The 23,613-nt window shown below is 44.8% G+C and overlaps 1 protein-coding gene across 18 annotated transcripts in view; it reads left to right on the top strand.

The window, feature by feature from the left end:
- Sptan1 (spectrin alpha, non-erythrocytic 1) overlaps nucleotides 1-23,613 on the top strand; it is a 71,587-nt gene that overhangs the window by 41,842 nt on the left and 6,132 nt on the right. For 10 of the 18 annotated variants that reach the window (XM_078048355.1, XM_078048357.1, XM_078048359.1 and 7 more), the window contains 24 exons: nucleotides 119-223; nucleotides 642-665; nucleotides 1,214-1,249; nucleotides 4,183-4,230; nucleotides 4,730-4,821; nucleotides 5,447-5,591; nucleotides 5,680-5,861; nucleotides 7,768-7,867; nucleotides 7,983-8,180; nucleotides 8,260-8,406; nucleotides 9,433-9,536; nucleotides 9,668-9,830; nucleotides 10,184-10,198; nucleotides 12,155-12,286; nucleotides 12,489-12,626; nucleotides 13,563-13,667; nucleotides 15,901-16,109; nucleotides 16,867-16,987; nucleotides 17,209-17,330; nucleotides 17,636-17,768; nucleotides 19,755-19,853; nucleotides 21,826-21,985; nucleotides 22,388-22,464; nucleotides 22,996-23,205. In XM_078048355.1, coding sequence (XP_077904481.1) covers nucleotides 119-223; nucleotides 642-665; nucleotides 1,214-1,249; nucleotides 4,183-4,230; nucleotides 4,730-4,821; nucleotides 5,447-5,591; nucleotides 5,680-5,861; nucleotides 7,768-7,867; nucleotides 7,983-8,180; nucleotides 8,260-8,406; nucleotides 9,433-9,536; nucleotides 9,668-9,830; nucleotides 10,184-10,198; nucleotides 12,155-12,286; nucleotides 12,489-12,626; nucleotides 13,563-13,667; nucleotides 15,901-16,109; nucleotides 16,867-16,987; nucleotides 17,209-17,330; nucleotides 17,636-17,768; nucleotides 19,755-19,853; nucleotides 21,826-21,985; nucleotides 22,388-22,464; nucleotides 22,996-23,205 — 2,865 coding nt within the window. The remainder of the gene's footprint in view (nucleotides 1-118; nucleotides 224-641; nucleotides 666-1,213; nucleotides 1,250-4,182; nucleotides 4,231-4,729; nucleotides 4,822-5,446; nucleotides 5,592-5,679; nucleotides 5,862-7,767; nucleotides 7,868-7,982; nucleotides 8,181-8,259; nucleotides 8,407-9,432; nucleotides 9,537-9,667; nucleotides 9,831-10,183; nucleotides 10,199-12,154; nucleotides 12,287-12,488; nucleotides 12,627-13,562; nucleotides 13,668-15,900; nucleotides 16,110-16,866; nucleotides 16,988-17,208; nucleotides 17,331-17,635; nucleotides 17,769-19,754; nucleotides 19,854-21,825; nucleotides 21,986-22,387; nucleotides 22,465-22,995; nucleotides 23,206-23,613) is intronic. The other 8 variants (XM_078048354.1, XM_078048358.1, XM_040286439.2 and 5 more) reach the window with 1 other exon arrangement.

Consider the following 23,613-nt stretch of genomic DNA (forward strand, 5'->3'; position numbering starts at 1 on the left):
TCATAGGATGCTGTAGAGCAGATCTTTCTAGGCTCAAGCCATTTTTGTGGATATCCTTATCCCTCTTCTCCCTTGATTGGCCGTTGTGGGTTTAGTTATGATGGCGTTTGCTTTAAAGGATCTGAAGGCCAATGAGTCCCGGCTGAAGGACATTAACAAGGTGGCTGAAGACCTGGAGTCTGAAGGTCTGATGGCAGAGGAGGTCCAGGCTGTGCAGCAGCAGGTGGGTATCTTCATCTTGGAGCCAGGCATTATTGCCATTAGGGAGCAACTTGTCTTCTTACTGTGCTCTTCAGTGCTCCCGGAGTGATATTTCAGAGTACAGAATGGTGGCTTGAATGGAGATGCAGTCCTCTGTGTGCCCTCAACTTCCTTGGGCCATTATCTCTCACTCTTCATCCAGTCGGGGGCTTTTGTGTTCTCCTAAGTTTTTATGTACTCCTGTGAAAGTTGTGGAATATTTACATGGCCTTAATCAATGGCAGTTTCACAAGTTTCTTAAATAAATAAAAGGTTTTGCATATGAATAATGACTTGAAGTCATTGGCCAGAATTCTAGTCTTTCTTTTGTTACAGTATTGAATGTTCTGGGAGGTTTTATTTGCTGTGAAGATAAAATTGGTTTCTCTCTCTCCTTATAGGAGGTGTATGGCATGATGCCCAGGGTAAGTTGCAGGAGTCTGTGTGGAACTTGGACATGAGAAGGAGGTAGATCGTGGGAACAATGTAAAGTCAAGAGCTGCTTCTTGAGGATTTCTGTTCCTGAACATCAGAGATCCTTTCGTGTGTAAAATTCTGTGGAAAAGAAACTCTAGATACTGATTTCTATTTGCCTTCTCCAAAAGACCAAAAATTTTATATCCCTTCAGTTTTCTAAAACTTTATGCACAGCTACCACTTTAGGTTTGGTTTTAACCTCTTTCAAAGAATCCTTTCATATGACCTAAAGAAAAGTTGGTCGTTTTCTTATTAAGCTGACTCATTTTTTCCAATTCTACTGGAGATTTGAAAAATTTGTAATTTTTCTATTTGTTTGTATAATTTCTTCCAAAAGTCCTGGGTTTTTTTGCTAGCTGGTGGTAAACTTTTTAAGTTATAGAGAGTGATTCAGTTTTGTTCATTGACCTGTGAACTCTCTTGGGGAAAGCTAGAGTCTTTGGTGGGAGTGCTGAGCCCACCTGCATGATGCCTAAACTGCTGCTTCTTTAACTAGGATGAAACAGATTCCAAGACGGCCTCCCCGTGGAAGGTAAGAACTCCTTTGCAAGTTATTATTATTATTTTTTAGTTTTCGGCGGGCACAACATCTTTGTTTGTATGTGGTGCTGAGGATCGAACCCGGGCAAGCGCGCTACCGCTTGAGCCACATCCCCAGCCCCCTTTGCAAGTTATTGTCTCTAAGAGTTTTGCAGGAACATGCAGCATTTCATGTCTTTCTGATGTGCCTTTTTCTAAGTATTCTGCTATTCTGGGACCTTTGGTAATCTCTGGACTCATTTGGGCTGGCTTTTTTCTGACCTTGATATTGTGTTCTATCAGTCTCTGGAAATGTGATGTGTCATACATAGAAACACAGTGCTTATGTTTGGATGCTCAGAGTGGGTAGATCCTGTCTATGCCAGAGACACCTCAAATGCAGCACAGCATCAGACTGGTAGGATGGCAGTCCAAGGCAAGTGATAAAAACACATAAATGACTGAGAACAGAAAGAGAATAAACCTCCCTACCACCCCATTTAATCATCTGTCTAACCTTTGATTCCTGTAGCCTAAGAAAGTTTTCCTGCTATTAGGCCTAGGGACCTAGGCCTATAATTCTAGCTACTATAGAGCTGAGGCAAGAGGACCTCAAGTTTAGCATCAGCAACTTACTAAGACTTTGTCAAAAAAAAAAAAAAGAAGAAGAAAAGTCTGGGAGTATAGCTCCTGGTTTAATCCTCAGTACCACACACACATACACACCACATCATACAGAAAAGCATCTTCTCTCCTAACCCAGCTTGTATAATTGTCTCACTTGATCGCTGATCTCTCCTTTTTTTTTTTTTTTTTTTTTTTTTGATACTAGGTGTTGAACCCAGAGACCCAGGGGTACTTAACCACTGAGCCATATCCCCAGCCCTTTTTTTAATATTTTATTTAGAGACAGGGTTTTTACTAGGTTACTTAGGGTCTCACTAAGTTGGTGAGGCTAGTCTCAAACTTGTGATCCTCCTGCCTAAGCCTCCCAAGTCACTGGGATTATAGGCATGTGTCTGCTAAATTTCTGCTTTTTTTTTTTAATAGCTTTTTTAAAAAATATTTATTTATTTATTTTAAAGAGAGAGTGAGAGAATTTTTTAATATTTATTTTTTAGTTTTTGGCGGAAACAACACCTTTGTTTATATGTGGTGCTGAGGATCGAACTCAGGCTGCAGGGATGCCAGGCGAGCGCGCTACCGCTTGAGCCACATCCCCAGCCCCTAAAAGTATTTATTTTTTAGTTATAGGTGGACACAATATCTTATCTTTTTTTTTTTAGAGAGAATTTTTTTAGTTTTTTCAGTGGACACAATATCTTTATTTTATTTTTATGTGGTGCTGAGGATTGAACCCGGTGCCTCACGCATGGTAGGCAAGAGCTCTACCCCTGAGCCACAACCCCAGCCCTGAGATTTCTGCTTTTAAAAGTATATCTACTGGTGGGCTGGGGTTGTGGCTCAGCGGTAGAACACTCACCTAGCACGTGTGAGGCCCTGGGTTCAATCCTCATCACCACATATAAATAAATAAAATAAATATATTGTGTCCAACTACAACTAAAAAAATAAATATTAAAAAAAAAAAAAAAAGTATATCTACTGGGCTGGGACTGGGGCTTACTGGTAGAGCACTCGCCCAGCATGTGCGAGGCCCTGGTTCCATCCTTAGCACCATATAAAAATAAATAAATAAAATAAATAAAGATATTGTGTCCGATTACAACTAAAAACAATTTTTTTGTTTTTAAAGTTAAAACACACACACATACACAGAGTCTGTCTACCTGGTATAGGAAGAAAGCATGCAAACCTAAACCCAAAAGCCTCTCACCGTCTGTCTTCTGCTCATATTTGCACCTGCACTGACCTGTCTGCCCTGTCCTGGGGACTCAGGCCGCCAACAGTGGGGTTCATTCACTGGCTCTGACTACTCTCTCTCATTAAATAGGCTCAGTTGAGGGGCTGGGACATTTTTCCTTTGATTCAACTTTCCTCTTTTCAATCTTAATTTTTCTCATATAACAAAAATTGATGGTGATTTGAATAGGCAACAGCTACTTATCTGACCATTTGCGGTTTCCTGGCACCATTAGTGGTCCTCCCCCCAAACTGTGTTTAGAGATCTTTATGGACACCAACACCTCCTCTTTCTGAGAGGGTTAGGGACAGGGGCCCTGCACACACCTGCATGTCACCTGGGGCAAGTCATGTGACCATGGTGAGCTTACTCCCCTGGTCTTCTTCTCTGGGGGGCTTGAAGGAGTATGTGCCAAGTGGTTTCTTTCACATAAATTGGGTGGGCTCTATAGTCTGAGGGTACTTAAGATTTTTAGAAGTGAGAAGAGAACTAACTCGATGACTTATTCCTTTTTCCTTGGGTGAAGCTGTTGACCTTCCTTCAGGAAGATCCTGTTAGAGGGAACAGCAGCCTCATAGCTGTTTCAGGCAGGTTGAGTTTTTAGTACACCTCATTATCTGAGCTGCCGGCAAATGTTAAATTGAGTGTTTCCTAGAATGTTTTGTAACATGGACAAGTTTTAAGGCACTTATTAATCTTTGAGCTGTTTTTTTTCTGCCCAACCGCCTGTTACAATGTGGTTTTTGAAGGCTGGGATGTAGCTCAGTTGCAAAGTGCTTACCTCACATACGCAAAGCCCTGAGTTCGATCCCTAGTTCCAAAAAAGACAACATGGTTTTGGTGAAAACTCTTCCCCCGTGTATCTAGTCATGGAGCTGGGTCTGACTGTGCACTCTGGCTTTTCTCATGTCTTTCTCAGGTTGATAGCTTTTATTAATGTTTCTGTTTTCAATGTTGCTGCTATCCCCTTCATGGTTTTTGGTTAACCATTGGACCTACTTGGTGGCACTTGAAGCTCAGATCTCTGTCTCTTAGCTGGCATAAGCTTGATTGGGTTTTCCTCTTCTCTCTTCCTTATGTAGTCTGCTCGCCTGATGGTTCACACCGTGGCTACCTTCAATTCCATCAAGGTAAGAATCAGTGAACAGCTCCACTGACCCTCCTGCTTTCCTTCACTACATTCCTTTCCTGTCTGCAGTCCCTGGATCTCCTAAAGATGCCCCTGAGCATCTGGGGCAGATGCCAACTCTTCCCAGGTCTGCTCTAGCCTGAGGATGCAGTTGGGCAAGTGTTGGAGCTGGAGGCTCTGGCATTTCTCCACTCAACAGTTGTTCAGGAGGCAGGTGCCACATGCCAGACCCAAGGCCAGAATAGAGTGAGGATGAGTTAGCTGTATGTATGCCTGTTCCAAAGGGGATTCCTAGGTCAGGCAATTGGGTGAATGCCAGTCATTGGATATGGCTGATTTTGATTTCCTGAAATTTTGTTGTTGTATACTCATTTATTCCACCAGGAAGGTTGGACACAGGAAGTTATATGTACTGTCAATTTAAGTCATTTTCCAAAGACCTGGTTGTGGGTATAATGGAGGAGGGTGGAAGCAGGGCTGACACTGCCACTTTCCCACAGGAACTGAATGAGCGCTGGCGGTCCCTGCAGCAGCTGGCTGAGGAGCGGAGCCAGCTCTTAGGCAGTGCCCATGAAGTACAGAGATTCCACAGGTGAGGGGGCCAGATGAGGGAGAAAGGGGACTGTCTGCCTGACGTGGATGGCCAGACTTACTGACTGGGGTCTCGGAGTATCGCCTGGGCCTTGCTAATATGTGAACTCTCTGGTACGTGGGGCCATATCTGTCACAGGCTGGTGCTTGTAAGTACTGAGAGTGCAGACGTGGTGTTCCTCCTTTTCCTAGAATTATAGGTGCTTACCTCTGACAAAGGATTTTTTCCTGTTCATCCTGGAACCAAGACAAACAATTCTGATAATTTATTTATATTTATTTATTTGTTCATTGAGGTTTTTTTTTTTGCTCTACTGAGGATTGAATCCAGGGTGCTCAACTACTTCCACAGCCCTTTTTATGTGTTTATTTATTTTATTATTTATTTATTTATTTATTTATTTATTTTGGTGCCAGGGATTGAACCCAAGAGCACTTTATCATTGAACCACGTCCCCAGCCCCTTTTATTTTTTGAGACAGGGTCTCGCTGAATTGCTTAGGGCCTTACTGAGTACCTTACTATCCTCCCGCCTCAGCCTCCTGAGCTGCTGGGATTATGGGCATGCACTATTGCACCTGGCTAATCTCAGTGATTGTTAATCTGAACGTGTGTTTGATCTACAGAGATGCTGATGAGACCAAAGAATGGATTGAAGAGAAGAATCAGGCTCTAAACACAGACAACTATGGTCATGATCTGGCCAGCGTCCAGGCCCTGCAGCGCAAGCATGAGGGCTTTGAGAGGGACCTTGCAGCTCTCGGTGACAAGGTGAGAGGTGCATGGAGCAGAGCCAAGTCTTACTCTCTGCAGAGCTCAGCTCCTTTATTTGTGTTTTCTCACTGTTTTCTTCCCATAGGTAAATTCTCTCGGGGAGACAGCCCAGCGCCTGATCCAGTCTCACCCGGAATCTGCAGAGGACCTTAAAGAAAAGTGCACTGAATTAAATCAGGCCTGGACCAGCCTTGGGAAACGTGCAGACCAACGCAAGGCGAAGTTGGGTGACTCCCATGACCTGCAGCGCTTTCTTAGCGATTTCCGGTAAAAATTAAATATTGCTCAGAGATCTAGAACATAGAATCATCTTTTTAAGTCTATTTTCCTGTGCACACACATGTAGACATTCTCACCTCCTCATCCTTTTGCTAAATGTTTTGGGTTTTTTTAGTTGATAGACCTTTATTTTATTTATTTGTATATGATGCCAAGAATCAAACCCAGTGCCTCACACATGCCAGGCAAATGCACTACCACTGAGCCCCAGCCCCAGCCCCAGCCACATGCTAAATGGTTTTATATTTTTCACTTAATATTGATATACCTTAGTCTTTTTCATCAAAAATTTTTTTAGAAGCATTTCAAGGCCACAGAGTATCTGAAAGAATGACAAAAGGAGCAACTGTGATGCTATCACCAGTAGTCACCAATTAATTTTGTTTATTATCTGTGAACACTTTTTTGTTTAAGCACCTGTAAGCAGGTTGAATATCCCTGACACTTTGTCTCTGAACACATGAGCATACATCTCCCAACATTGACAGTAAACTACCTAGCTACATTTCCATTATCACTCCCAAAAAACTAAGTGTGTCCATATTCGATTTGTTTTTCAGTCTTTATATATATATTTATATTTATACACACACACACACTCTCTCTCTTTTTTTGTTGTTGTTGTTTTTTCCCCCTTTTTTAGAAGGGAAGAGATACTGAGAAGTGAACTCAGTGGCACTCTACCACTGAGCTGCATCCCTAGCCCTTCTTTTTTTAATTATTATTATTATTTTGGGACAGCGTTTTGCCAGATTGCTGGGGCTGGCCTAAAATTTGCAATCCTCCTGTCTTGGCCTCCTGAGTCACTAGGATTATAGGCCATGTGCTGCCATACATGCATTCCATTATATATTTTATTACTAAGGCTTATTCTTGATCCAAGGTCCAGACAAGGATTCCTAGTGCATTTGGTAGTCTTGTCTTAGTTTCCTTTAACCTAGAACAATATCCCTCTGCCCTTTCATGACATTAGCATTTTTTTTTTTTTTTTAGTGCAGGACAGTTGTCTTGTAGACTGTCCTTTGGTCTGGTGCCTCAGTCTTTCAATGGTTACATAGAGTTCTGTGGGGTGGGCGATGTGTAACTTGTTCAGTAGTACTGTCGGGGTGTGTTGTGCTCTTTAGCAGTGTTCTTGCCCACATACGTATGTGTGCAGTGTCAGGTGTCCTATTTGGATGGGAGTAGGTGGATGAGGCCACTTTCCTTTCTAGGTCTCAGGTAGGGTGTCTCAGTAACTAATTTGGGATTTTTTTCCCTCTTTTTTGAGGCAAAGATTAAGTAACAAGTATGCCATACCCTGGTTCTTAATGTAGTCGCTGTTATGTGGCCATCATATCTGCCAAGTTTGGAAACCTTTTTCTTACCGTAGAGTAACACTCCATCCCTTAGCTAACCACTCCCAGGACTTAGGATCCTCTGATCTGCTTTGTATCGATGTGTATTTTCCTTTGGAAAAAAAATCATATGCTATGTTGCTCTATATACTTGTCGTCGTCGGTCCCCCCCACCCCCGCTTGTGCTGGTATTTCCATGAAAAATGGATTAAATGTGTCTAGGCCTAGGGCTCCAAGACTTTGTCCTAAAGAAAGACTTTTTATTTGAAGCCATCAAAATGGGTATTACTTTTGTTAGAACTTGGATTCCATAAGGTAAAAGGTCTTAGTTGTAAGCTATTCATTTTCCCTTTGAGAAATGATGGGCTTCCCCGCCCCCGCAATATCTCATGGAGAAGAACAAGAGGCTATGAAACCCTTTGCCTAGAGACCCAGCACATGCAGTAGCTGACTAGATTAACCCCAAATGACCTTCTGAGGCAAGAATGATGTGGGTCTGTTTTCCTGGGCGAGAGGTCTGGTTGCCAGGTAGTGTAATAGTCCCTGGATCTGGTTTCCAGGGACCTCATGTCTTGGATCAATGGAATACGAGGGCTGGTGTCTTCAGATGAGCTAGCCAAGGATGTCACTGGAGCGGAAGCTCTGCTGGAGCGACACCAGGTGGGTACACCTGCCTGCTGAGTAGCCTCGCCCCTGCCCATGGTTATGAGCCACTCGTTGACACTTGAATGGGCATCTTCGGCCAGTTACCTAATCCTTTCCCTCCACTTGGCAGGAACACCGGACAGAAATTGATGCCAGAGCTGGCACTTTCCAGGCATTTGAGCAGTTTGGGCAGCAGCTGTTGGCTCATGGGCACTATGCCAGCCCAGAGATCAAGGAGAAACTCGATATTCTTGATCAGGAGCGTGCAGATCTGGAAAAGGCCTGGGTTCAACGCAGAATGATGCTGGATCAGTGCCTTGAATTGCAGGTGCGTGTGGCCTGGGTTTCTGACCAGGGGTTTCCTTGCAGAGGCCCCATCTTCTCACTTGGCCTGTCTGCCTCTTCAGCTATTTCATCGGGATTGTGAGCAAGCTGAGAACTGGATGGCTGCCCGGGAGGCCTTCCTGAACACTGAAGACAAAGGAGACTCACTGGACAGCGTGGAGGCTCTGATCAAAAAACATGAAGACTTTGACAAAGCTATCAATGTCCAGGTAAGACCCTCAACAATGGAGTCTGAATCTAGATTTTTTTCCTGATTGGCATTTTCTCTTTTTAACAGTTAGAATGAAAAATAGTCACTGACTTGGTTTTCTCAGCTAGAGGGATTCAACAGTTTCCTTAAATTAAAATTTTATTTTGGGGGCTGGAGTTATGGCTCAGTGGTAGAGCACTCGCCTAGTGCATGTGAGGCCCTGGGTTCAATCCTCAGCACCACCATTAAAAATAAATAAATAAAGGTATTGTGTCCAACTATATCTAAAAAAATAAATATTAAAAAAAAATTCTTGTTTTAGGGCTCAAGGTTTAGCTAGGTGATAGAGCCCTGGCTAGCATTCCAGAGGTCCCAAGTTCAATCCCCAATACTATAAACAAAACAAAACAAAAATACTGGTGTTAACTACAAAAATAAGCAATGTAGATACCATTAAATCTCCAAAGAATACCTCTGTGGTCAGAAAAATACTTTCATAAATAACTTTTTAAAAAACTTTTGGGGCTGGGGGTGTGTCTTAATGGTAGACTGTGCTTAATACGCACCAGGCTTTGGGTTCAGTCCCAGTACAAAAAAATAGACTTATAAATTTTTAAATAAATTCCAGTAATGTTGAGGATTTATTAGTTTTGTCACAGAAAAAATCATTTTATTTTTAAAGGAAGGAAATGTGGGTAGGTGAGTATATGAATATAAAGAACAAAACACTATTCTGTTTTTGATAGAAAAGTCTGATAACATTTTCCTATTATGCAGCCTTATTGTTTGACATTTACTAGTGTTCCAGCATTTGCCCTACCCCAATGTGACCTGGAATCTTCCTAAATTAAAACTCTACTCTAGTCATGATTAAAATCAAGCTTTCTTTTGGCTTTTTACACTCCTGCTTCTAAAGTGTCAGTGTATTCTGATCCTGTCACTAGCTGGTTCCCAGTCACCCAAAATAACTGTTCTCTTCTGCAGACCAGCAGTGTAGAAAAGCCCAGCCCTGGCTAACTTCACCTTACCCTTTGTTTGCCCCCAGGAGGAAAAGATTGCCGCCCTGCAGGCCTTTGCTGACCAACTCATTGCTGCCAGCCACTATGCTAAAGGAGACATTGCCAGCCGGCGCAATGAGGTCTTGGACAGGTGGGTGTCCTGTGGCACAACAGTCCCAGCTCTGGCAGGATTCGAGCCCTCATGCCTGGCCTGCCTGTCTTCCAGCTTCTGTCTCCATTGAAAGGGCTGTTCACATTTGCTCTTCTGGTTCACTTTCTCAGGTGGCGACGCCTGAAAGCCCAGATGATTGAGAAAAGGTCAAAGCTGGGAGAATCTCAGACCCTCCAGCAGTTCAGCCGGGATGTGGATGAGATTGAAGCTTGGATCAGTGAAAAACTGCAGACAGCAAGCGATGAGTCGTACAAGGATCCCACCAACATCCAGGTGAGCAGGGCTGATGGGATGAAATAGCCCCATGTTACTAAGTAGGTTCTGTTAAACAAGGTGTCTTTGAAGGGGATATACCTGTAAAACACTTTGCAGCCATGGTGAAGCCAGTGACAACTATTTTAATAAGCTGACAATGGAAAGCCTCACTAAATGGTTAGAGCCGTTTGAAAGCCGCCTCCCTAAGTTGTCTCTATCAAAGCTTGCTACAAAACGTCTATGTATCCCCTGCTATTAACTGCGCTGAGCTTCCCAGGGGAAGTATAACAGCAGGGTGAGTTTGTTTAATAGCTGATACTTGTGTTCACATCAGTGTACTGAACTCTTGTTCTTTTAATCTGTTTTTGTAGCTTTCCAAGCTGCTGGTAAGTTGTCCATGTTTTTAAGAGTTAATAGATTCATGAGCTGTGGTATTTGTGTTGTTCTCTGTGGAGTACTGTTCCTGTGCTCACATGTGGTCTGCTGGTGTCTCCTCATCCAGGCTTTTCATTTCTAATCCTCCATCACCCTCCATCCAAGTGTCCCTGTGGGATGTGGCTTTCTCTGTTGTAATTAGCCTGTAACCCTACCCTCTCTGCTCCCCCAAGTCAAGTTCTGTACAGTGTTTGATTTGCGGGGCAGTAGTTGACCACTTTCTTTCAAGAGATGCTTCTGTTGAAAGTGGAATAAGTAGCTTTTCTGTACAAACTTTTGTCTCAGTCTTGCTGTGGCCCAGGCAGGGCAGTCTAGCCTGGGGTGGGGGGTGAGAGTTGGATGCATACCCTTTCTGGCATCCAAAGGTGCTGTCCCTTGGAGAAGTGCAGGTAGAGAGCTGTGGAGAGGCATGGTTTGCTTCCAGATTTGAGAGAAGCAGGAGCAGAGCTTAAGAAAGGAGCAGGCAGATGTTGCACGGTGAAAGGAGACACGTCCATCAGCAGGTAGCTCAGAAGTAACACATCCGCACCTGTAATCCCAGCAACTCAGGAGTGAAGAATTTAGCAAAACCCTGTCTCAAAAAGAATAACTATAAAGCTCTCCTAAAAAAGAAACAAAAAAAATAAAAAGGGCTGGGGCTGTAGTTCAAGTGGTAAAGCTTGTCCCTGGGTTCAGAATCTCCCGCAAAAAAAAAAAAAAATTTTAATGAATTTTTTTTTAAAGTTGCATATCAGTGGAAGGAATGAATTTGTAGAAAGAAAATAAGTGGGCTTTGAACCAGAGTGGTTGGAGCAATACACGAAAGAGGGACTTAGAGGGCTGAGACTATAGCTCGGGATAAAATCTTACCTCTCATGTGTGAGGCACTGGGTTCAATCCTCAGCACCACATAAAAATAAATAAAGATACTTTGTGTCCATCTACAACTAAATAAATATATTTAAAAAAAAAAAAAAGAGGGAGTGACTTTTGTCCTTGTGTTTTACATCAGGAGGGTGGGGTATGACCACACCAACATGTCATGTTGGTGCCGAATTGAGCCTCTGCAAGTCGGGTGGGGAGGCACCCTCTGACAATTGCTGCCTCTGAAATGAAACATTTGATGCAGAATTCTTCCCCAAATCTAGTGCTTTTTTTCTTTTAGTTTTTTCCCCCCATTAACGCTTTCCCTTAAGACGCTGCATTTCTCATCCAAGTGTTTTTGCAGAATCATGCTGCAGCTGTGTCCCTGCAATTGCTTCTTGTAGTGCTTCAGCGCCTTTTGTTTCTTCATGAATTCTTAAAAACCATTGTAGTTCTCCAGCCCTCTCTTCCTAGCAAGAGTAAATTCCAACCTGTCATCAGGCCTATGTTTTGACAGTAGCCCGATGTTTTGATTAATGACAGCTACCAAATTATACACCAACAAAGCCAAGTTCTATAGGAGCTATAGATTTTTTCCTCAATGAAGGACAGAACCAGCCATTAAATCTATTGCTATGTGGTGATGGCTGCCTTAGATGATGAGATATCCCCACACATAGAGCTTTTGTTCAATAAGGACAAAGCCATGGATGGAAGTTGACATACAAGTATGCTCAAAATTGAACATGGCCATTGCTATCTGCTGTGGAATGTTAGAAAGCATGTGCTTCTGGGACTTGCTCCCAGTGAGCTATTGCAGACGCTTTCAGAACTGACTTTCATTCCCTGCTCCTGAGCTTCCTTTCTTTTCCAGCCTGAATCCTCACTGAACTCCTCACAGATCAAACTCTACATTTCACACGCCTTCTGGTTGCCTTCTATAAAGTACATTTACTCTTGACCCATTTCTAAGTTCCTTCACTCCCCTCCCTTTGAGCCTCTATCCTGCCTTAAAGATGTGCCTCACAGGCGCTGGCTTTGAAAGGTGGTTTTGGCATTTTCAGAGCAAGCACCAAAAGCACCAGGCCTTTGAAGCAGAACTACATGCCAATGCTGACCGGATCCGTGGAGTCATCGATATGGGCAACTCCCTCATCGAGCGTGGGGCCTGTGCTGGAAGTGAGGACGCTGTCAAGGTATGGCCCAGGGTTTCCTGACTATCCACAGCATGTTGCCTCTTAAGCAGGGACCTAAGAACATAAAGTGATCAGGGACTTTGCGAAGGCTGCATTGCAGATGGAATGTTGGTATTAGTGGCTCTTCCGTTGATTTTCTCAAACTGGGCTTCAGGAAAGGGCATAGATTCCACCAGCCCAGCAACTCCATTCTCCTCCACAGGCCCGCCTGGCTGCCTTAGCTGACCAATGGCAATTCCTGGTGCAGAAGTCAGCTGAGAAGAGCCAGAAACTGAAAGAGGCTAACAAACAGCAGAACTTCAACACTGGAATCAAGGACTTTGACTTCTGGCTCTCTGAGGTAATGCAAAGTGGTTCTCCCTTCCTTGGAGCAGGGAATTTCTTGTCATTTGGAATAATAAGGCAGCAAGCAAGCCCAAAACCATGAGTAGAGAGGGCTCACCAGGTACACAGTAACCAAAGTCCTTGTTAGCAAATATGAGTTATCTGCTGTGAGGGTTTAGAGAAAAGAGCTGATATGGATGGGGTAGGACCTGAACCTTACATCACTTCTCTCCCAGAGAATACAGCAAGGAAAAGACAGGGGGTCTAGCTGGTGGTCAGTTCTGACAAATCTATGTCAAGATAGAGCCAGAAGAGCAGGAAGTCAGGGAGCCAGAGTGAGGAAACTGGAAAGTAGAGAGATTAGGAATAGAAAGTTTGGAGACCACCATTAACATTTTAGAGTGTATCTTTCCAGTTTATGTGTATGTCCTTGAGTATTTGAAGAGGTGTTTGTATTTCATGTAGTTGAGGTATAACTTTTCATTTGTATGTATGGGGAGTATTAGCCCAACTCAATAAAAATTCTTCCCTACCATTTGAGTGACTGGGTAAGTCCCTTGCAGAGCCCCGGTGTATTTGATCGTTTCCATATTGTTGGACATTCTTGTTTCCCTGTTTCAAGGGCATACATTCTTACTGCTATGAACATCCCTATGTGATATTCTCTGCTCACACTCCTGCTTCTTTGCCTAGGATGTTTCAGCACAGTGGGGTGCTGCACTCTTTGCCCTTACCCCACCAGGCAGGCCTGGGCTTTGGCCACACTGTTGAAATTAATGGGCTCTTGAGTTACATTGAATTGGCAGAGGGGGAGAGTGTCACACTGGCCCAGCTAAGTAGGTGACACACCTCATGGCAGAGAAGAACTTGGAATACCAGCTGGGCGCCCTGGAGTTTTCAGAGCACCATGTGGACACTGCACTGCAGCCTTTCCCTTTTGTTTTCATTGCAGGTAGAGGCCCTTCTGGCATCAGAAGATTATGGCAAAGACCTGGCTTCTGTGAATAACTTACTGAAAAAGCATCAGCTACTGGAGGCAGACATCTCTGCCCATGAGGTAAGGTGGGCACAGCCACATGGTGAGTGGGAAAGCATCAGGCCCCAGGTATCTGCACCTCAGGAAGAGAGCTAAACATTTGGGGAAGGAGAGTGCTGTCTGGCACGAACGTATTGGCTCTCGAAGTGGCAAGGTCAGGGATTGCCAATTATCAAGGCCCATAAGAAAGGTTGTTTATTTAGGTCTTATCTGTCACTACTCATCATCATTAAAAATTAATTTTAAAGGTACCCAAAGGTTTGGGCTGCAGTTGTGGCTCAGTGGCGGAGCATGCATGTGTGAGGCACTGGATTTGATTTGCAGCACTGCATATAAATAAATAAATGAATAAATAAAACAAAGGACCAATGACAACTAAAAAAGATTTTTTTAAAAAATACCCAAAGTTTTACAATACCATATGACTCTGCTTCTGTATTCTTTTATTACTTTTTGATGAATTTTTTTATTTATTCGTATTTGGTGCTGAGAATGGAACCCAGGGCGTCACACATGCTAGACAAGTGCTTTACCATTGAGCCACAACCCAGCCCCCTGCTTCTGTATTCTTGAAATAACAAAAGTAAAGATACAGAGAACAGATCTGTAGATGCCATGAAGTAGGGTAGATGCCATGAGGTAGGGTGGGAAAGGGCTGTACATGTAAAGGGGCCACTCAGGAGAGCTCCCTGTGGGAACAGAAGAGTTCTGTATCTTGCTTATATGCACCTACACGTAATAAAACTGCCTGGGACTTTGCGGTTGAACGTAATCTCACATATACATGAATGAGTGCATATAAAAATTGGGTGGCATATAATATATAAGCATAACCCTCTGGATCACACCAGTGTCAGTTTCCTGGTTTTTTTTTTTTTTGATAATTTTTTAATTTGTTTTGGGCTGGGGATGTGGCTCAAGTGGTAGCGCGCTCGCCTGGCGTGCAGCCTGGGTTCGATCCTCAGTACCACATACAAACAAAGATGTTATGTCCACCAAAAACTAAAAAATAAATATTAAAATTTTCTCTCTCTCTCTCTCTCAAAAAAAAAGTATGAAAACAGCTATATTATATAAAAAAATAATAATTTTTTAATTTGTTTTAATTAGTTACACATGACAGTACAATGATCTTGACATATCATACATTTGAATCAGATGGGTTATAATTTCTCATTTTTCTGAGTGCACAGTTTGCAGAATCACATTGGTCATGCAGTCACATAATACATACAGCAATAATAAAGTCTTGTTTTATTGTGCTGTCCTTCCTTTCCCCCCTACCCCCTCCCCTCCTATCACTTCTCTCTACCCAATCTAATGTGACACACTTTTTTTTTTTCTTTTTCCTCACTTCGTCATACATATATTCTGTAAAACGAAGGGGGTCTCTTTCCATCTTCCATGCAGTACCCCTTCTCCCTCCTTTTCCCTCCCACCTCTCTTCCCTATCTAGAGGTAATCTTCTTCTCTTGCTCTTCATCCCTAACAGTGTTTGATGAAGGGGACACACCCCTATCAGTTAGTTTTTCACCCTAAATTAATTTTATTAATTTATTATTTAATTTTATTAAAATACACTGGTACATCCTGGAACTGTGGATGGGTCTTTTACGCGCATGTGATTTTATAGCAGCATGCATGTCTCATTTGGTAGATCTTGTTCTAAGTGTTGACACATTCTATTAGGTGACACTAAAATATCACGTTCACTAATATCACCACCAGCCTCTTCAGAAAAATCTTTGTTAGGGGAGGTTGTCAAGCTCATGGTGGCAGAGATAATTTTTTCAAAATTCTGATTTTCTCCTGAAAGTTTGGATTTTATGAATAGTAGTAAACTCAGTTTTTTAAAAAGTAACAGGCTTGGGGATATTTAACAAAATGAATTTTCGCTACTTTTTAAAAGAATGTTGAAGTGTAGCTTATTGCTAAAGCATGTGTGTAGCATGAGCAAGACCGCGGGTTTGATCCCTAGCACCAAAAAAAAAAAACAAAAATAAAAGTGAAAGTTTAAAGGATATTCTTAGGGGAAACTGCATTTCTAACTGGAGGCCGATGACAATGAAAAACCCTCTGTTTCTGCTGCCGTGCTGCAGCTGAAACACTGGTGCTCCCCACCACAGTGCAAGAGAGGACAGTTTGGGTCCACAAGGCTCCATACCTCAGTAAGGAATCCTGAGTTCTTATTTTCAAATAGCTGTTCATGGGAGATCCGGGTTCTTGATCCCTCCTGTCTGCCCCTTCCCCTCAGGATCGCCTGAAGGACCTGAACAGCCAGGCAGATAGCCTGATGACCAGCAGTGCCTTTGACACCTCCCAAGTGAAGGACAAGAGGGACACCATCAATGGGCGCTTCCAGAAGATCAAGAGCATGGCAGCTTCCCGACGAGCCAAGCTGAGCGAGTCTCACCGCCTGCACCAGTTCTTCCGGGATATGGATGACGAGGAGTCCTGGATCAAGTACGTGCTCATACAGCTGCATGCTTGTGTTTCTAGGAAACCCCTAGAGCCTTCAACAGCAGGCAGGAATACAGGCTGCCTGCAGAGGCAGGTTGTTTCAGGCTTCTCTGGACCATGAGGAAGGAAAGTGTCTTAAAAAAAGGGCACAGCTCAGAGACTCCACTGGGCTGGACGGTAGCTCCACACACACTTGCCTGAGTTGCCTCATTTCTTTGGCTGTCAAGGTATGTAGTGGATGACCAGTGATGGCCCCGAGCTGATGGCAGTCCTTGATGTTCCATTCAACCTTGCCCTTTGGTCCCTTAGGTGTTAGTGGGTTTGTTCTGTTCTGGGGAAGATCACTTTTTCAAGGAATGAGAGTGTTTTTGTTTGTGTTTCCCCAATTTCCCCATCCCCCAATATGTCAGTCTGTCTTTTGAAATTGATATAGCATTTTGTCGGACCACTTATGAGGCTCTCTTTTAGTTATTAATTTTCTTAAAACCTTTAAAAAAATTATGCACCTAAATATCAAATGCATTTACAGATCTATGATGGATACATGGTTAAATGGGGCTCATAATGCAGTGCTCCAGCCCAAACATAGCACCAGCCTCTGCAGAACCGGGGTACTGTTGAGTTAGTGCACATGGACAGAGGCAGTGTGTCTTCCAAGAAAGAGCAAGGCTTTCCTAGAGAGATTGCTAGGTGTGGTGAGGACACCACAGGTCAGCAGCTGAGCCCACATGAAAATGAGCATTCTTCTTCTGTTCCCCAGGGAGAAGAAGCTGCTAGTAAGCTCTGAGGACTATGGCCGAGACCTCACAGGTGTTCAGAATCTGAGGAAGAAACACAAGCGGCTAGAGGCAGAATTGGCTGCACATGAGCCAGCCATTCAGGTGAGGAGGCGTCTTCTAGGGTGGGAATGGGCCAGGTGACAAAGAATCCCTTGTTTTTATTCCACTAAGGTCTTACATTCATGGTGCCTCAGCCCAAACCATGAAGGAGAAGTTTTGAATTTGCTATTGAGGCCTTTTTCTGGAAGCCTCAAGATAGAAGCACCCAGAAGCAGGTACCAAGAGTGTTGCCAGCCATTGACCTGACTTTTCTTGCCTACCAGGGTGTCCTGGACACTGGGAAGAAGCTCTCTGATGATAACACCATCGGGCAGGAGGAGATCCAGCAGCGTCTGGCCCAGTTTGTGGAGCACTGGAAAGAGCTGAAGCAATTGGCAGCTGCTCGGTGAGCACTCAGATGAGGGAGTTCTTGGGTGCAGAGTGCCAGGCCTGGGCCTCCTGCTAGCTCCTAGCCCTTTTTCTTAGGCATGTGCTCCAGGCCACCTCTGGCCATCATGCTGGAGCTTGTCCTGTACCCGAATCTGGACCCAGTGTGTTTCCTTCTGAACAATTCACTGCCTTCTTTGTATCCCATGGAAGGCTGGAGCAAACCACTCATACATCTTCCTTCCTGAGTGTTTTTAAGCTGGTGTTAACTCAGAATGTAAGTCAGAGGAGATTGATGGCTTTTCCTATCTTCTGTAATTTTAGGGGTCAGCGGCTAGAGGAGTCCTTGGAGTATCAGCAGTTTGTAGCCAATGTGGAAGAGGAAGAAGCCTGGATCAATGAGAAAATGACGCTTGTGGCCAGTGAAGATTATGGAGACACGCTTGCTGCTATCCAGGTTAGGGAGTGCCAGACAGGGAACCATAGACTCCATGGCTCAGGGTACAGGAACACACTGTCTCATGGTTCTGGAGACTGAAGTCTGAACCATGATGTCAGCAGGGCCATTCACTCCCCAGCTTATAGAAAGCCCTTCCTCGTCTTCCAGTATCCTATAGTCCCAGGTGTCCTTAGAGTAAGGTACCATCCTCCAGTCTCTGCTTTTTTACACAGCTGTCTTCTGTCTGTCTCTTCTTCCCTTGCATTCTCTTCTGTGTGCTGGTCTCTGTCAAGTTCACCACCTTGTAAGGGCACCAGTCCAGTTGGATTAGGATCTGCCCTAGTGACCTCTTCTTAACTAGGCACACCCCAGCAGCACAAACCCTATTTCCACCTTTACAGGCACCACAGTGCGGGCAGAACACCATACATTGGTTAACAGGTGCTGCATAACAACCCTAAAACTCAATGGTTCAGAGCTACAGCTATTTCTCTTACCCGAGATTCTGTGAGTCGGTGGGCATTTCCTCTGGACTTTCACTTGAAATCCCTTGTGCATCTGCATCCTGGCAGAAGGCAGTAGGTGGAAAGGTCCTAGGCCTCAGTTGTACTGCTGACAGCCAGGCCTAGATTTTGGCTGGGATAGCTCAATCCCCTTCCACGTGACTTCTTATATCCTTCAGGAAGCTGAACCAGCTTCTTTTGGCAGCATTCAGAGAGATAAAGGGAGATGCTGCAGGGTCTCTCAGGACATCGCTCATTATTATTCTCCCTGCGTTCTATTGTTGGAGTCAGTCCCAAGGCCAATTATAGGTGGTGCACACCTATAATCCCAGTCACTCTGGAGGCTGACACAGGAGGATTACAAGTTCCAGGCCAACCTCAGCAACTTAGCAAGACCCTGTGTCAAAATAAAATTAAGTTTTAAAAAGAATTTGGGATATAGTTCATGGTTAAAGAGCTCATAAGTTCAATCCCAGTACACTATAAAGAGAAAAAAAAAAATCAGTGCCTAGTCAGATGCATTGGCCTATGCCTGTGAGCCCAACAACTCGGGAGGCTGAGGCAGGAAGAGCACAAGTTTAAGTCAAACCTGGGCAACTTACCAAGACTTGGTCTCAAAATAAAAAATAAAAAGGGCTGAGGGTATAGCTCAGTGGTAGAGGGTTACCTAGCATGCACAAAGCTCTAGGTTAAGTCCTCAACAGCACACACACACAAAAAAAAGCCAGTCCTAAAGCAGACAAGGGTCACAAAGGAGATGGAGACTCCCCTCTTGGTAAGAGATGCTAAAAAATGACATGTTCTGATGTTTCTGAGGTCTAGCCAGCAGATTGTGGAAGCTAAGTTTCCAGTCCCAAGAATCAAGGTGGTGGGCTGGGGTTGCAGCTCAGGGGTAGAACACTTGCCTGGCATGTGTGAGGCACTGGGTTCGATTCTCAGCATCACATAAAAATAAATAAATGAAATAAAGGTATTTGTCCATCAACAACTAAAAATTTTTAAAAAAAAGAATAAAGGTGGCCTCTGAGCCATCTACCTCACAGTGGGGACCGGGAGGACCACTTAGAAATCTGGTTGGAGTCAGCGATTTCCCCTCTGGTGCATGGCTGAGTTCCCTCGAAACAACAAGAGCATGTCATCTCCAGTGCCAAGGGTACTGGGGAGGAGGAACAAGACTTAGGTGGTCCCAGGGAGGTCCTTCAGGCTAAACAGGTGTGAATGTTTGTTGGATGTTTACCTGATGGTGTGATGAGGGGCAGAGAGACCTGCAGCTCCGTCAGCAGGTCCTTAACCTCTTCAGAAAGGCCTTCTCTGACCAGAGCTTCCCAGCCCCGTCCATGGCTGGTTCTTACTGCATCCTGTTTCCACTCTCTTTATAAAACGTACTTGCCAGTGTCCTCTCATTCCCACTTGGACCATGGAGCTGAGGGCTGGCCCCATCAGTGCAGCTGCCCTCTGTCCCTGCCAGCGCTCAGTACCCAGCCTTCCTTCTCTTCTCCAGGGCTTACTGAAGAAACATGAAGCTTTCGAGACCGACTTCACTGTCCACAAGGATCGTGTGAATGACGTGTGCACCAATGGGCAAGACCTCATCAGGAAGGTGAGCCTACTCAGGGACAGCTACGTGCAGGTGACGCAGTAGCCCACAGAGCTCACCTGCTGGGATGTTGCCCAGACTGAGGTTTGTGTGGAGACAAAGGTCCCATGTTTCATAAGGATGAGGAGGATTACACGATCAGTTGGCTGATTCCCCCTTTCTAAAGACAATTGGTGAAGTTAATGAAGTGTTTACTTTTTCTGCCTGATTAAACAGAGAGGTATCCCTCTTGGTTCTTTTGTGACAATAGCACTTCCAAAATGCTGTTTTTAGTTTATTTCTCAATAGTACAAGCTATTTAAAGATATAGTAGAAAATAAAAATAAGTAAAACAAAGTACTCATAGCTGGGCATGGTGGCATATGCCTGCAAAGCCACTCAGGAGGCTGAGGGGGGAAAAACACCTGAGCCCAGGAGAGGAGTTCTAGACCAGTTTAGTCAGCATAGCAAGACCCCCATCTCAAAAAAAAAAAGAAAGAAAGAAAGAAAAACTAGAAATCACCCATAAAGGCACCAGAGACAGCCATATCACAGTCTTCACGTCTGACCTTCTAAATTTTTTGTCTGTACATGATGTAGACATACCTACTATAAAATAGCGGCCTTAGATCTGTTTTATAGGATCACGTGCTTTACAAATTTTGTAAATGTAAATTATCCAGAACCCGTCTATAGTACAGGACAATTTAGAAATGAATCAAATCTTTCATTCAAACAGCTCTTCCCAGAGAAAGCAAGTTAAAGGGTCCTGACAGCAGAGGGGCCAAAGCTGCCCCATGCTTCAGTTCCAGACAAGCCATGTAGCCATCAGTCCAGAGCCCACTACCTCTAATCACCTGGGAGCTTGGACAGGTGTCTAGTGCCATAGGACAGATGTTTTGGTAACCCCCATTTCCTAGGAATAGCACACACACGTTGAGCATCTGAGACTGAATGTTACAAAATTTGCGTTTGGTAACTGCCCTTGTTGCTAAGGTTTTGATCTATGGGAAGCTGGACATCTCATCACCGGAAAGCTCTCTTTCTGGCTGCATCAGCATAATTTTTTTTTTAATATTTATTTTTTTAGTTCTCAGCAGACACAACATCTTTGTTGGTATGTGGTGCTGAGGATCGAACCCGGGCTGCACGCATGCCAGGCGAGTGCGCTACCGCTTGAGCCATATCCCCAGCCCCGGCATAAATTAAAAAAAAAAAAAAACTAGTTTCAGAGACTCTGTGATTTGCTCACACCCGTGACAGCTCAGCTCTGTGAGCTGTGTGATAACTGGGCTTGTAAGCTCTTGGGCTTCTGGAAGGAGCTGGGGCTTTGTCCCCAGCAGTGCTTTCTTCTGCAGAGCTGCTCTTTTCAGTTCTGTGCTGGCTGCTGTGTCCTTTCAAATAAGATTTTAACGAAGACTGAGTCCCAGTGTTTAGGGCTTAGCAATTTTCAGTGTCCTCAGTATCAAAACATTTTTCTGAGCCACTGTTTTTAATGCATATTATAGTAGTCATTCCTTGGCTATATAGTTTTTTATTTGAATAATAATTCCTTAGGCTTTTTCCCTCCCCCGCTCCCAATAAAAAAAATAACACTAGTGGCCAGGTGTGGTAGCACCCACCTATATAACCCTAGTGATTTAGGAGGCTGAGGCAGGAGGATCGCAAGTTCAGGCCATCCTGGGCAACCCTGGGAGACCTGTGTCTCGAAACAATGAAAAGGGCTGGGGATGTGGCTCAGTTGTGGAGTGCATGAGGCTCAGTTCCCAGGCATTATAGCATAAATGTCGGTGCCTTCCCAAAAGGAGCAGGGCCGCCTCTGAGTCTTCACCCTGAGGCTTTCACTCCACTTGCTCTTTGGAAGCCTCATCAATAGCCCTAAGCCAGCAGTGGTCAAGGGGGTGAACCATCTGACAGAAATTGAGCACCTTCTGGGGTCAAAGGTGACCATGGTGGGAATCGAGGATGACAGGGTGTGCTCTCCTTCATGGCCTAGAACAATCACCACGAGGAGAATATCTCTTCAAAGATGAAAGGCCTGAACGGGAAAGTGTCCGACCTAGAGAAAGCTGCGGCCCAGAGGAAGGCAAAGCTAGACGAGAACTCGGCCTTCCTCCAGTTCAACTGGAAGGCGGACGTGGTGGAGTCCTGGATTGGTGAGCAGCTTCAGCAAGACCCTGAGTTTCTTATTCCCCAGGGCAGGAGGGTTGTTCCCAGAGCCACGACCTGTGTGCTCCCATGCAGTTGATTTTCTTCTCTAACAAATAAACTAATCAAGTGTGGGTCAGAGAACCTGCCTCCAGAGGCTGCGGTGTCATCCAACTCCCTTGCGCTGATATCAAGCAGGGCCCATGTGACCTTGGTAATTCTGTGCCTCAGAGGGAGGATCAGCCTGGGTGCAGGGGAAGCCAACTGATGTAAGGTCAAGAAAGGTGTTAATAACTTCAAAATTTAAATGTAAACAGAATAACAGTTGGCATCAATCCTCTCATTTTCTATTTTAATACATCTTGCTGCGCTGCAAAAGGGTGGTATAGCTTCCATGTTTGGTTTTCTAGGTGAAAAGGAAAACAGCTTGAAGACAGATGATTATGGCCGAGATCTGTCTTCTGTCCAAACTCTCCTCACCAAGCAGGTCAGTGTGGCCAGTGTTAGTGAAATTTATTAAGTTAGCATTTCTGGTAGACAGCAGGAGGTCCGTGTCATCCTGCTGTTGAGAAGATCTCCTGAAAGGTCCTCAGCAGTGAGTGGCTCCAGTCTTGAGACTTGGAGCTTCCAGACTTATTGGCAAAGTGAGTGTATTGCCAGGGGTCATGGACCTGGGCTCAGTCACGAAAGTAAAACGATTGTGGTCACATGGGGAGGCAAGTGTTCCAGGCCCTCCCAGGTCGTGGGAAGGGCCTGGCAAGTCGGTAGTCCAGGGCCAGTGCCCAGAGCCTGGGTGGAGTGCTGGTTGGGGGCAGGAGGCTGCGAGGAGGCTGCTGCCTTAATCTGAGGTCTGGGGCAAGGAGGAAAGCAGAGGGGAGCCCCAAGTTCCAAGAGGAAGCCGAGCTCAGGCTGCCTACCTGGGAGGACAGATGTTGAAGCTATGAGCTATGCACCAGGAAAGGCAAGTTCTAGTCTTACTGCCATCACTGTAAGTGGCTCTGTGACTTCCTCATTCCAGGAAACCTTTGATGCTGGCCTACAGGCCTTCCAGCAGGAGGGCATTGCCAACATCACTGCCCTCAAAGATCAACTGCTGGCCGCTAAGCACATCCAATCCAAGGCCATCGAAGCCCGACATGCCTCCCTCATGAAGAGATGGAGCCAGCTTCTGGCTAACTCAGCCACCCGGAAGAAGAAGCTGCTGGAGGCTCAGAGTCATTTCCGCAAGGTGAGGATGGGAGCAGGTAAGGCTCAAGTGGCTCAGTGACAGGGTCAGCACTCTACGGTGTTATGCCACCACCCTGTAAGGACACCAAAGCTTCAGCCCATGGAAGCTGAGACCAGGCTTTGGGTGGTCAACTGAAATCAAGGCAGATGAGACCTTTGCCTTTGGGAAGTTGCCCTTTAGAGCCACAGGAGAGAGACAGATGTGTGAGTGCAGGAGCAAGAAGAGAGGAACGGAAGGCAGTGAAGGCTGAGAAGCAGGTGTGGGAGACGGGAGGCAGAGCGTGGCGCTGCCTTCCCAACAGTCCATACTCGCCTGGATTCCTGAGAGCTGCCCCACCTTCTGCCCACACACCTACCCTGTCTTCCTGCCTGCGGATGGTGTGTCCTGCCCCGGCGACTCCTGATCAGC

This window comes from Ictidomys tridecemlineatus, chromosome 4, assembly GCF_052094955.1.
Source record: "Ictidomys tridecemlineatus isolate mIctTri1 chromosome 4, mIctTri1.hap1, whole genome shotgun sequence".
Classification (NCBI taxonomy): Eukaryota; Metazoa; Chordata; class Mammalia; order Rodentia; family Sciuridae; genus Ictidomys; species Ictidomys tridecemlineatus.